Genomic DNA, 14,610 nt, shown 5'->3' on the forward strand with positions numbered 1-14,610 from the left:
TAAAGCCAGCCCTCAGCCTTGAGTCAACAGCTACCAGTGGAAATCTGCAGACTGAGGTTCAAGGTTGTGATGCTGTTTCCTCAAATGTATCTAAAAACTGCTGAGAAAAAGATGACAAATATGCTACCTAACCTTTTCCTTATACTTCAATGTGATTTCAAATGCTACATTAACAGGCATTTACTGTAAATCAGCCAATACATGAAAACTACTGATTTGACACAGTTAGTTTAGGATTTCAGTTAAGCTTATGGTGGCGTGGCTTTTATCTCTTTTTAAGTAAGTAAGTAGTATTAAGTAAGTAATTAAGTCAAATTTCGATTCTGACATCAAAGTCAGTTCATATTTAATTTTCATGAATCACAGTACTGGTCTAAATAATTCAATGATTGCAACTGAATTCCATTTAGCTGCTTCGGTTCAAGGGTGTCTGTATTGTTGGCTCACTGCCACATGCTTATGTGTTACTGAAACACTTGAACTGAACAGAGCCATCACGATTGTTGCCAGTAACACCTAGTGTGAGATGTCAAATTGTCTGCTGTGAAAAGGGCGTATAACATTTAGTGAAATAATGCATAATTAATTTTGTGGGACATTTGACGATGGGTGGAAAGCAACGATTGAATGAAGTTCACACATTGTTGTCTAAATCCAAACTAATCATGGTTCAGTGCAGCCACAATTATAATGAGGCAAATGAAACAGATGGAGAGGGTGGTAAAGCGAAACAGTGCAAACTTTGCCGGAAATGAGAACAGTCACAGGAGATGCGTGCGTGGATAGGCGTGAATGAACAGGGGTGTCCGCAGCAGTCTTTGAATGGTAATGTAAAAAACACATGGGAAGAGGAATGAGAGTTAGCTGACGTGTGCTTAAAGACCCCTCCCCTGGGCGAAGTGGGCACCTTGTGTGTTGAACATTCCTTTCCAATCTCCTCTTCACAACATGCTGTCAGAGACTATTTTAGCCTACTGTGCTCTTCAGACAGTAGGGTAAGGCCGGCTCTGTCTGATGGTTGTCAATTGGTTTTAAGATGTGTGATTAATTGACCTGAATACATTTCACAAACAATACAACCTTCAGCTACAGAATGTCAGACCCTCCACATTTGTACGTGTTATTGTCCCATGAAGAAAATATAGCTCAAAAGTCCAAACCCTTGATTTTTTTCTTGGAACCAAGTGACTATGGAAAAACTGAATCACAGAAGCAATACATTTCAAATGTTCAGATCCATTTGATCCATAACTGCTGTAGAAAAAAAAAAGTTCAGTTTTCAGCTAAGAGAGAGAAGAAGCAAAGGGCATAAGGACACAAGCAAGGAATGCAACCATCCCTACCAGGAATAACAAACTTTCAATCCTACATAAAGGCAAGATTCTCTGCTTTGTTTCATGATCTCAACAAGAAGATTACATTTCCACCCCTGTCCGTTTGTTTGTTGGCTGGTTTGTTTGTAGGCAAGTTTATGCAAAAACCACTGAACAGATTACCACAAATTTAAGGTGGTTATTGGAAAATACCATATAATTCAGGGAAAGACCCCATAGACCCAGATCACGAGTTTGGTTGATTGTCAGGAGATGTACTGCACATTCAGGCTTCCCAGAGGATGGACTCTTTCAGTTCTGGACACTACATCATCTTTCTTCAACAATCAGGTCAGAAGACTAACAGCAACATTTTGGGATAAGTGGCTCCACTTGAAAGTAAAAGAATCGGCCGACTGTCTGTGTACTGGAGTCTCCACTGATTTCATAGTATTGTCCCAGTAACGTAACAAGACACCAGCAGAAAGAAAAATGAGTCAGGTACATAATACCACGTCTTCTTCTGTCTGGATTTAACAAACATGAGATGTAGAGAAGATGGTTTTGGGGTTTTGCTGTTTTAAATTGTCATGTGACCCCTTTATGGAAATATTTAGACATTTAAACCTCAAGTGTTGAAATTATATTGTTTTTTCTATCCAACATGTTGGTATAGTGTGGTGTAATAAACATGCAGAGTCCCTTTAGACTTCTGGATATTGGGTATGAAATGGTAGTGTTGGAGCAGAGGTTGCTTTGTTGGACATAATGTGAGAAGGACTGCAGCTTCAGGAGAAGATTGGTTTATGATAACAACTCAAAGTCTTGAGAAAACATAGTGTTGAGAAGAGCTTGGCTGGATACCACAACCCAATAATGGACCATGGTGAAAGAGAGGCGCTGCATGTTAATCATGGTGAGGCTTCTTTTTTAGCCCGAAGCCAAAGATAAAAAAGTTGGAAGATGGGCTTAATGACAGTCATAAAACTGTGACAGAGCGGTAACATACTTATTCTTTGCATAGCAACATTCCCATATTCTGGAATTCTGTGTTTTTTGTTGTGTAAGTCTACTACTTGGGTCCAAATGTCTCTTCAAGGTCAAACTGTTTTGGATAAGATTAAAATATTGTATCGGTGATCAGATCAGCTGTATTTCTTAAATCCTTATTCAACCAGGATAAAGATGATTCTGTTTCTCAGTTTTGTTTCTGTCATACACTGGATATGTGAGTCACAGACCCTCAGATGGCGAGGAGACATACACATATTGTGAGGAGGGTACAATGGAGACTTCACCCTGATAGAGAGGTCGGAATATTTGCAAGGACATAAGGAATACTAACAGATCCACCAGCAACCAGTTCAGAACATATGCAGTGTGATGCTTGATCAGACCGTTTCTGTGAAATGCTGTTCCTCTGATATCCTGTCAGAAATCAGAAGTCTTTATTATTTTTCCAAATGGCCACATTTGAAAGCAGGACTGAAAAACACTGACGATCATAGATAATGAAAGATTCAATATGTAAATGCTGAATGGTGCACAGTCTCTAATTACAGGCATATCATTTGGTTGCCCTGGGTTATCACAAAGTCACAATTACGTGTGTGGAAAAAAGAACTAAAGAGATAAGTTCAAACACCAGCTTTTCACTTAGCTCCACACAAAAATGATTGAATGTCAAACACCTGACCCAGAATCAGGGATCCCTACAAATTATAATCTCAAAATGTAGCTTTCCATTGCACAGTCATCAAAATGTTGAACTCCCTGATGGATGATTATTATCCCTATGTGTCTTGTGAGATGTAGTGGTCTTCCATAGCTGATACCAGTGAACTATTTGTATCAACTGATTACTCAGCAATGTTTCATGTACATCCAGACTTCAGGTGCTCTAACAGAAAATCCTGTAACATTACAAACCTGCAGAATATTGCATGACGGTAGCAGGCTAAATGTTTGTTGAATTCTGACAGAACAGAAGAGGCTTAGTATAGAAGTAGATATACACATTCATTTAAATAGATGAACACGGAGAGTAAAGCCTAGTTTCTAACCCAAATGTCTGCACACGTGACTTATTGTTTCATTAGTGTTCATAGTGATGTGTGATGGTTTCAGTCAGTCCCACACGGCCCGTAGCTGAGCCTGTTCCTGCTCTGACTTGAATGGGGTGTTAGATAAGAAGTGCTGCATCTTTATGTTCTGGGTTTGACCCCCAGCTCAGGTGGCAGTGGAATAAGAAGAGATGAGGTTTAAAATCAGTAGAGACCTTCTTTAAATACTAAAACTTTACCTGTGATTAAATACCAACCTCTCATGTAATGATATTTTTGGTTCTATGGTTGTGTGGTAAGAGACAGCATTTACCTTTAATATATTGTTGCTAATATACAGTTATATACGATGTGTTTTCCTTTTTGTGATGGTGGTGTGGGAGCATACCTTCCCTGACCTCTGCTCTGACCTGGTGATTGTTCTGTTGAGGCATGCAGCGCAGCACAGCTCCCCTCCCTGCAGCATCTCCTCCCTCCTTCCTTCCGTGCGACTGGACTGAGTGGGCTCCCCCTCACCCCCACTCCCACCCCATTCCTCTTTCTGTTCAACTGATAGCAGCTCAATTCCATTCATCATGTCCATCTGCAGGGTGAAGTGAATATACTGTTATACCTGATGACTGTTTACACGTCCTCTTTCACATATATGACTCTAACATCACTCTTGCTGTTGTACTGTCGCTCAGGGCTGTGGCCCCCGCCTGCACGCCTGTTGCAGCAACACAGTAAACACACCCATTCTAGAGCCCTTCTCTCATTTGGGTGTCACCACTTGGCCTCAATTACAAACCACTGCTGATTCGAATGCTTACAGCTGTGGACACATAAGGCTTATATTGTTGGTATCATATTCTGCAATCCTTGCCTTCCATACATGTGCAGTCGATTCCCAGACAGCACATGGATGTGGGCCACTTCACAATATGATGCAGCACTTCTGGCCTTCTTGTGGCCCTGACAAAATGGACGTGAGCCTAGAGAGGCCCACTTGTAAAATAGACAGACAAAGCAGAAACAGAATTTTGGAGGAGGTTAATTAGAAATTAAGAATGAACCATCACTTGGTTTCACACAAAGGAGAAACTGCCTTAATGATAAGATATAACAAACATCAGAGGAAGTAAAGTAAAGTAAGTTCCAAGAGAGAGAGAGTTACACCTTTTCACAGTAGGGAGATCTCTATTAAATCTTAATGTTTTACCATAAAAAATGACATGCTGCCAATAAAATTGTTAATTTTCCTGTGGAAGGAGAACAGGGGCATGAGTCAGTGTCTGTCCTCCTCCCTCTGCTGCTGCTGTGATTCACTGTCTGCACGTACCACTGATAAAGAGGTTTGTTGAACAGGTGCTTTGATAAACCAATTTATTGGCTTCTTAAACATCATTCCACCTAAATTAATGCTCACTCTCTCTGTTTGTATCAAACAATACTATCACAAGTTACATCATGGATCATGATGAGGGTAGCCGCTAATCATTGATTACAGATAGATGGCTCTCTGAGGTTTTCTACATTATTTTCTCCTCTGTTTTTTGTAGTTTTTCCTTCCTTAATTGATTGATTGATTGATCAGTCGATTGATTAAGTGGTTGATTGATGGATTGGTTGACTAGTTTATGATTGATTGATTGGTTGGTTGACTAGTTGATTGATTGATTGATTTTGCTGAATTGAAGGAGGCTGATTTGTTAAGGATGGACTGTGTGGGGCTCAGACAATGGCTAAGAAATGACGAGGTGAGCGATGTAACAGTTTTTTTACACTATGTGAAGAAACGGCATGCGAACACAGATCTGTTTGTTCCACAGTGACTCCTGATGGAGGCCACGTGTGAAGGTTAGATCCAGGGTGTTTGATGGGTGAGGGTGAGATCATAGTCCTACTGGGGGAAGAGGGTAATGAACCAAGCCAAGAGTAATAACTTCCTCATGAAACTTTCACACCTTGTTTCAGAAACTCAATGACCTAAAACTGTAGACACAAGGCACCAGTACACTCACTGCCCATAGCTGATGACTAAATCACAAAATTCATAAGAAAAGTATAGATGTGTGAAAGAGCGAGTGATAGAGAATAAAGACTCATTGTAGAAACTAATTTATCGAGGTCAACAAGCTGATCCACCAGAATAGTTCCCAGTGCAGGACTCTGATATATGAATCTTTCTTAGACTGTGTCAGCTTAACACCAGCTGCTGATAGTTTGTTCCCGTTGAAGTCAATGAGGCTGCCACTGTCTTCTTTAAACCCTGTAATGATCAAAACACTAATATTTTATCTTTCTTCTCTTTTTGTCTAGATTACAGCTTTCCTGAAACAAAGAGCTTAGCACAGACCCTTGGTTTCAGTTCCAGATCCATGATACACACGCCCAGCCGCATCATGGCCGTGAGTACCACCGCTAGGAGCCGTACAGGACACATATAATGTTACTCTGACATGTACATATACTTTACACGTTTAAGGTAGAAACATATGCGAGTGACAATTTATGAATGTGAAAGGAGATGTATGTTTGTGAGGAGCCCAAAACATAATATGTCCAATATGGACCCATATAGCCGTTTTCAGACATGACCTACGGAGGAACTTTCGGTGGAGGTTGCTTGTCACATTAACAACACAATGGGAAATCCTCGCTCAGCCGCGTTCACATCACAGCTGAAATTGTGTGATGTAAGAGGCTGAGCAGCATCTGAGACAGTGAATGTATGAATTCTGCTTAGAGGTTCTTGGGTTGCAGCACATCAACAGATGGTCCTAATCACCATCTTGAAATATTTGCGGGTGTCCTCTTTGTGTACGGCACAGATTTTTCATTCTGGGATAATTACCTTGCTTTGGTTTTTTGCATTTATTTGCGTCTGTCGTGTGTTACAAACGCCATCAACATGCCATCACTCGCGGTGAATCCTGTTAAGGATCTCCTGCTATTTTCTCACGTCGACTCCTCCGGGCCCTCTGCTGACTTTATGCTAGCAAACTGGCCAGAGAAAGTCTGCAGTGTGTCGGGAGGCTCTCAGTCGGACGTTTAAGTTCACACATACAGCCCCTCCAGAGAAAGTCTGGAGGATCTCCAGAGGTCAGTTCATGTCTGAAAGCAGCTAATGTTACACCATAATACAGACAGGAAAACATTTTAAAGAGCAGTGTGGTTCAGATCAGTGCAAATATTTTGTTGGTTTCGGACACGTTCATTGAAGCTTAAGTCAAAGAGATGGAGGAGGGGGAGCACAACAACTTAAACATTATCCAAAGCAAAAGTTCTTGGTTTGTTTTTATGTTTTATACTGAGTGTATTTAGCAGGGCTCTGTGCGGAGGAAAAGTACAAGTTTCATGTGATTATTTAAAGTTGAGTTTAATCTTGCAGTCCAAAGATACAGTACCATAGATTATATAGAAATATGGACTACGTGACAACTTGCATAAGTGAAGCCCAAATATTCTGATAATCCCCTGGTGTTGTTCATAAGCCCTGCTTGCTCCATGTTAGTGGGTGGGACCAAATTAAGAAAGTAAAAGTGCACATCAAATAAAGACGTTTTTGTCATTTAAGGTAATTTTTATTGAATTGATGTGTTCGTATTTCTGATAAGTTTGGTTTTTAATAGTCATTTCATGCAATGAAAACAAGGTGAATACTGATTAGCGATTGGTCATGCATGTGTATTTGCTCTGCCCTGAATACCATGGCTCCATCTCACAATCAGTACTGCTCACAAATGATGTCATCGATACAAGCTGACATTGCCCATATCCAGGATATTTTGGCTTCATTTTCGTTCAGTGACAGGACATGAAAAGTACAGTACATATAGTACAGTCTATAGTACACCAGCAATCCGGATTGGAGATGGTAGCTATCCAAACAGTCGCTGTGCGGCTGTGATGGACTCTAGCAGAAATATTGCATTATAAGTAATCAATTTCGTCATTGTACAATACTGAGATTAGGTTCCTCACCAGGATCTCGACTTTGAGCTTAATTTATTGGATAATTAACTGAATTTCTTTTTTTAATTTAATTTAACTGTTAAGTAATAGTTTGTGTAAATTTATTATAAAATTACACACACCCATAAAGGAAGGAAAACAGAAGCTGACCAAATTCAGAACAATGTAGAGACAGAAGAAAAATGTAAACAGGACATTTCCCTGCTCCTGCTGCCTTTAACTCTCCAGTCTAACAATACAAAGGCATCAGTAAGCTTCCTGCAGTTTACAGTAAAGAGGCCTGAATTAATGAGAGCAGGAAGAGCTGCTGATTTCGGAAACTCTTACGCCTACATATGCTGCCCCTCACCTCAAGCACTGTATCTTACAAAAAAACAAGACACTAGTGATTGTTTGTCTCCTTGTCCATACTGTTAGAGCTTCTGTATAATTATACAACTTTTACTAAACTGAGAAATTTGAAAATGATCTTTTTAAAATCAGAAATTTTGACAAAATTATAGTTATCTTTTTCCTGCTGCAGTGTGTCTGCTGACCTTAGATATATCCCCACACCCCACCCTGCAGGTTCCCACAGGTCCCCTTCCCTCCTCTGGCTTCTCTTCTCGCTCTGCTGTGGAGACGAGTTCCAGGTTGAGCAGCAGAGGAAGCAGCATGGTACAGAGCAACTTCCAGACTGTGCAGGCACACAACAGAAGCAGGCGGTCCAAGTCAATGTGTCAGGCTGACCAGGAGAGGTTACCTCTTACTGTGGTGGTTCCTCCAGAGACTGCCTTTTTGCCAGTCTCCGTGGATCCCCCACACAGCCGAAGCCTCATTCGGATATTAGCCCAAGAAAGACGCAACTGGCCGGAGGAGCCGCAGCATCAGTCCTCCTACAAAGGCCCCTCCCATCGCACCATCAGCCGCATCACTAACCGGCAGCAGCACAACCAGCAACAGGGCTATGCCTTTGAGAGGGAGGGCTGGTTGGGGACTGGCAGGGGAGTCCCCATGGCAGGGGACGGCTGGGGAACACAGTGGCAGCAGCATGTGTCCCGGACCAACCATGTGACGGGTGCAGGGCAGTACCAAGCCCCCCTGAAACGGACTGCCTCGGTCCGCAGTGTGAGGAGCGTTGGGAAAGGAGTGGATGTCTTGGATGGAGTATCAATACACAGCAACGACCCCCTGGCAGAGTGAGACATGCTGACCATTCATTAACACAGCTAAGACAACTGGCCTGGTTTAATTTGTAGCTCAGTCAGATGATTTACAAATTAATTAATGTGTGTCATTGTGTTGATAGAATGTGACGCCATTATTTTGTGTGTGTGTGTGTGTGTGTGTGTGTGTGTGTGTGTGTGTGTGTGTAGGATACAGAGTCTGGACATGGCAACTGCTGTCAGATATCTGTCTGAATCAGACACGGCCCTGCAAATTCTGGGAGCTGCATACATACAGCACCAGTGCTACCATAGCAACGATGCAAAGAACCAGGTAACATGCATGTACATGGTTGTTTGTTGCTTATTGCTGATTGTCCATATGTCTGCAATTTTTGGTGAAATATTTTGACAAGGCAAACTGACACAGACGGTAACTGAAACAGACAATTAGACACCGTTAATTAAAGAATATTAAAATGTCACAGGTTCTTACCTTGTCCTCAGTCATGTTTCTCTTGTTTGATGTAGGACACCAGACCTCGCATGTCTCTCATCTTCTGTCTCGTCCTCTCATTCACTGAGCTCAAGTTCCTACACACACACACACACACACACCCACACACACATAAACACACACACACACATACACACACACACACACACACACACACACACACACACACACACACACACACACAGAGGTATAATAATAGTAATAATAATACATTTTATTTGGAGGCGCCTTTCAAGTCACCCAAGGTCACCTTGCAATAAAATAATACAGGATAAAAGCTAAAAGCATGAAAGATCGAAACAACATTAAAACAGAACATCAGCATAAAAACAAGTGAAGTGCACAGGGTCCAGTTATAAAGAGTATGCCAGTTTGAACAGGTGAGTTTTGAGTTGAGACTTGAATGATGTGATGGAGTCTGATTGTCTTATGTGTGGGGGGATGGAGTTCCAGAGCCTGGGTGCTGAGCAGCTGAAGGCTCGGGCACCCATGGTACTGAAGCGTGACGTGGGGATGGTTAGCAGTCCAGAAGAGGATGAGCGGAGGGTGTGGGAGGGAGTGTATTCCTGAAGGAGGTCGTAGAGGTAAGTGGTGGCTAGATTGTGGAGAGCTTTATAGGTGAGGAGAAGGTTTTTGTAGTCGATGCGGTATTGTACAGGGAGCCAGTGAAGTTGGATGAGTACAGGAGACATGTGATCCAATGATTTGTTACAGGTGATGATCCGGGCGGCCGAGTTCTGAATGATTTGCAGTCTGTTGATGAGTTTGGTGGGGAGTCCAGTGAGGAGGGCATTGCAGTAGTCGATGCGGGATGTGACAAATGAGTGGACCAGGATTTCGGTGCTGGACTGGGTCACTGATAGGCGGAGTCTGGAGATGTTGCGGAGGTGGAAGAATGCAGTCCGGGTGATGTTTTGAATATGGGCTGCAAATGAAAGGGTGCTGTCCAGAATGACGCCGATGCTCTTGACTTGAGGGGAGAAGGGTACAGGGAATCCGTCGACGATGATGGGTGGAGCTGGGGTGCGTTGGGATGTATAGCACAGTCCCCATGGGAACATCAAGAATGGTTTGTTTTATAAAGAAGATTGAGAAGCTCAAAATAAGAAACATGCACGATAGTAGCAGCTATGTTTCTGTAACTTTAGTGTGAGTATAAATGATAAATAGCAGTTTTTTTACAGTTGCGCTGGAGAGCCCACCTTATCAGACAACACTTCCCCCACCTTGGCCTCCAGCAACACAGGAAACTCAGAGGGAAACAGGCAGGGTGGGTCAGCAATATCCACCTCCCTCTTTTTTTGCTTGTAGTTTTCTCTGTATTTTTGTTTTCAGTCCAAGTTTTTTTTGGTCAGCATTGCTTTGGATGCACAAAATCCAAGAGAAGAGCAGGTATTGTGCTTTTTCCCAGACAGTGAGGAAGTGAGTTGTGTATGCACAGATGCAGAGGAAAAATTACATTGAAATTATCAAAACTTATATGATTAGAAGAGGAAGAATTAATGGGAGAAAGTGTTTTTCTATGATATCCAACCCATTTTCCCTCTTTAATTCTACCTCTCTCTGTACTGCAGCGGGTACATTGTAGCCAAGAGTCAGTGTTAAATATACATATTCTGTGTTTTGAATATAGTTTTATATTTAATGGGTCATTACTTATGTGTTTTTTAGCTTAGTGAGAGTATTACCTGGGAGTGTGTACCCAGACGATTACAGTAAGCATTGGAGCTTATGATCTAGTGGGAGGTCATTATATTGATCAGACAATCATATGATGTTTTATAATAAGTGATGTGACACTGAAGTCAGAGAATTGCCTTTTTTTGATGTCATTCATGTGCATGACATCAATCAATAACACATCTATCTTTGCATCCTATAACCTAAACCTTATATATATTGAAAAATAATTCAGGATCATACAGGATATAATCTATAATACTGTCTCTTTGGGCTGCAAGATTAAACTCAATAAAGAAAATAATTACACAAATTACATCAAACTTGTAGTTTTTCCTCCACACAGAGCCCTGTTGAAAAGCTCTGACACTCAGTATAAAACATCAAAACAAACCGAAAACTTATGCATTGGACAATGTTTAAGTTGTTGCTTTTGACTAATGAACTTACAAAACCAAACCTACAAAATATTTGCACTGATCTGAACCACACTGTTCTTTAAAATGTTTTCCAGTTTGTATTATGGTGTAACATAAGCTGTTTAAGACATGCACTGAACTCTGGAGATCCTCCAGAAATGACATCATCATGACATCAAAAAATTACATCATATAGTGTTGTAATGCATTGACTTTTTCAACCAATAAAATGAAAGACACAATCTAACGATTATTTACGTTAACCATTCACACAGTGTAAATTACATCACGATGGCCTTATTATGAAATAGAATTATTACAATATTAAATAGTTTGCTGATTGTGCTGTATACAGTGTATGTGCAGGGCAATAGTCACCCCACCACTGCTCCATGTATTATTAAAGAAGGTTTGCTGATCTAATCTGCTTTGATTTGTTTTTTTCTGTATAGGCAGAGTTTTCATTTGATGATTTGTTCCATTAGTGAGAGAGGGGGATTCAAGGAGGGTGTAACTGAGGTGAAGTGAGTCTGACACTGCTCGGGGGAAATGTCAGTTTCTCAGTGCCTGATGTTGCCAGTGCAGAGTGGGAGGTAGGAATTCATCATGTGTAGGAGTTCCACACATGGTCAGGAAGAAGAGGGAAAGTAGATATATTCCAGTTTATCATGTCATGAGTATTTGTTAGTAAAAGTTCATTTTGTGAGTTGATGTCTGAATTCCTATAATACTGTTGTCTGGCTGTAGTGATCGGCTGAACAGAGAGTTGGTATCCCTGTGTGTTTTCTCAGTGAAGTGTAAAGCTCTGCTGTGATGCCAGCGCTGCTGCTTCATTTCTTCTTTTCTGGATGAACGACTTTCCCAGAAGCACATTTGTGTTTTGTGTTAAGTGTGTGGAGCGTGTCTAGTGATGTAGTCGTTCTAGTTCAAGGTGAATTTGCTTCTTATATCTCATGTCAGAGAAAGGATAATACAGTTAGGATGATAATACATGTACCAGAAGTAACCTATTTTTTAGACAGTTTGGGTAAATCTAGGCTGGAGAGAAATTGCTCTGTGTCAGCTCCATGTTCAGAGGGGAATAGGTACGTGAGAAAAATTATCCAAAGGCGTGATTTATTTCATGTTGGACGGTTTCTTCTATGTTGCTGGAATTGTTATTTATTTTTTACCTCTGAATTTAAATATGTGTCATAAGGGGACAGTTCACTTAGTGACACTCTAGTTTGTACATTCTGTTGTAGAAGAGAATTGTGTTTATTTGTATATGTTTTTGTCTTGTGTTGGTTTAGATGGATTGCTTTTGTAAAGTTCCTCTTTTCTGCTATTGATTTTTTACTATTTGAGAAGTACATAATTATGCATTGACTGTCTACTATTTGCTAATTTTATGTTCATTTCAATGAAGTATGCTGTCTGTGTGAAAAGCAACAAAGCGTGTTGTTGTGATGTGTTGAAATGAGGAGGGGCTTAAAGGGCTCAGTATTTACAGTCAGTGATACAGGTGATGGTCACAGATTATAATGAGTGTCAGTGGTGTCCCATGTTCCTGTCAAAGTGTTACTATTTCAGAAAAAATTTATCTGAGACGAGGTTTGGTGAAGGGGAGGAAAATATGAAAACAGGTTTCGCCAAATACAACGCAATATTTCTATATACTGGTTTTATGTGCCAGTTAAATATTTCTTCTATCACCTGATATACGTGTGCAGACAAGTGTTTGTGTAATTGAATGTTGGTTGAAGATCCTTTAAAAAATAATTCCACTTTTTACAAAGTTTAGTAAAAAGCTGGTGTGACATAATGCCATTACAACAGCACAGATTCTCCTATGTAAATATCGCACACACATTGCACACACATTGTACACTATACACAGTTTTTCAAGCTAGGTTGATCCAAGCGTCTTAGAGGTGTTGAGCTTTGATCTTGGGTCAGTCAGAGGCAGATTGGGTGCAGTCATTCTGCTGCAGGACTCCTCGTTCCTCTCATCACTGTCGACAGCTCTTTATGGCTCGTCATGCTGCAGAATGAATATGGGATCATATTCAGCTCTATGAAGGTTTTATGTGATGGAAGAAAATCCAAACAACTAAACTACCTTTGCATAGTACTGCACTGAGTTTCCCCCAGTAAGAAAGACTTGGAGTAATTTAAATAGACAGAGTACATCATGCTCTGCACGCAATTCTTCATGTGTCGGTGAAAAAGAAGACAACGATGGACGTTTGTTTGTGTGATAGGATCGTTTCAAGTAGCACAACCACTTCATCTCACATGCACTCAAAGTATTAAATGTACTCTTTGGTTATTTACAGTATGTGGTGTGTGTTCCTGATCTGCTCTCTTAAAGGTGCGTGCGCTTTATGGCATTCCAGCTCTGGTTCAGCTTTTCACCAGCGACAACCAGGAAGTGCAGCGTTACACCACGGGCGCCACGCGGAACCTCATCTACGAGAACTCTGACAACAAGGTGGCCCTGATAGATGCCGGGGGTTTGACCCATCTCGTCAGCATCCTTCGCCAACCTGACGAGGAGCTTCAAAAGATCATCACAGGTAATAATGGTCTCCTGGTTTCAAACTGGTTCGAATGATATGATATTTGTTAATCAGTAGTGCATCATATAATCCAGGTATTTGGTGGTGATTTACCTTTATCTAAAGTTTACTGTATATTTGAGTTTGTGTATAAAATGTGTCGTTGCTGCAGGCGTCCTGTGGAATCTGTCCTCCAGAGACAACCTGAAGCAAAAGCTGTCCAAAGAAGCTTTATCAGAGCTGACAGATACAGTGCTGATTCCTCTGTGCAGCAGTCTTCCACTGAGTCCATCTGAGAGAGAAATCTTCTACAACACCACCGGCTGCCTCAGGTGACTCCATACGAACTCAAACTTGGACGTGACAATGGCACTAGAGGAATACTCAGAGAAATACCTTGTTTCGATGCTCTGCAGTCTCGCAGCTGGAAATGCAGGGAACGGTTTTTCTCTGGATTTTTTGCCTGGTCATTTTCCCTATATACACTAGGAAACAGGACAGAGGTGCAGGCTTTCCTCTCCATAGATTTGCATTTGAAGATACTTATACACATCTTCGAATGTTCTGGATCATTTGAGGAGACTCAGACGTTACGATAGATACAGTAAAGTAGCCATGAGTCTTTTCTGCTATTGCTGTGGAGCCAAAGTATTGAACGAGAGTTAATATAAGGGACAGGACCTGGTTGTTGCTTTTGGAAACCATCACCTGCCTGTTTCATTGAACCAAGTAACCATTATAAGTCGAAACATATGACTCAGCAGACTTTAAATCATGCATGTCAATGTAAAATTTGGTCATGATCATATCAGAAACCTAATTCTTTGTTTCTTATGGAACTGAATTGACCTTGTAAGGTATGTTTGAGTCCTGAGGAGTTTCTTACCACAGATAGAATTACAACAAAGTGCAGAAATCTCATAAAGGTCCAACTTAAGAGATTCAAGAGAGATCAGAGATGCATTTTTGTCAGACA

The 14,610-nt window shown here is 41.0% G+C and overlaps 1 protein-coding gene and 1 long non-coding RNA gene across 2 annotated transcripts in view; both read left to right on the top strand.

Moving 5' to 3' along the window:
- The window catches only part of LOC133955519 (plakophilin-3-like), a 38,197-nt gene that overhangs the window by 6,378 nt on the left and 17,209 nt on the right, over positions 1 to 14,610 (top strand). The window contains exons 2-6 of the mRNA XM_062390389.1: positions 5,678 to 5,766; positions 7,901 to 8,511; positions 8,689 to 8,812; positions 13,448 to 13,652; positions 13,807 to 13,966. Coding sequence (XP_062246373.1) covers positions 5,678 to 5,766; positions 7,901 to 8,511; positions 8,689 to 8,812; positions 13,448 to 13,652; positions 13,807 to 13,966 — 1,189 coding nt within the window. The remainder of the gene's footprint in view (positions 1 to 5,677; positions 5,767 to 7,900; positions 8,512 to 8,688; positions 8,813 to 13,447; positions 13,653 to 13,806; positions 13,967 to 14,610) is intronic.
- Positions 8,819 to 13,139, top strand: LOC133955533 (uncharacterized). Its single transcript, XR_009920887.1, has 2 exons — positions 8,819 to 9,579; positions 9,710 to 13,139. It is a non-coding gene; the product is annotated as an uncharacterized LOC133955533 (long non-coding RNA).

This window comes from Platichthys flesus, chromosome 1, assembly GCF_949316205.1.
Source record: "Platichthys flesus chromosome 1, fPlaFle2.1, whole genome shotgun sequence".
In the NCBI taxonomy this organism is placed as follows: Eukaryota; Metazoa; Chordata; class Actinopteri; order Pleuronectiformes; family Pleuronectidae; genus Platichthys; species Platichthys flesus.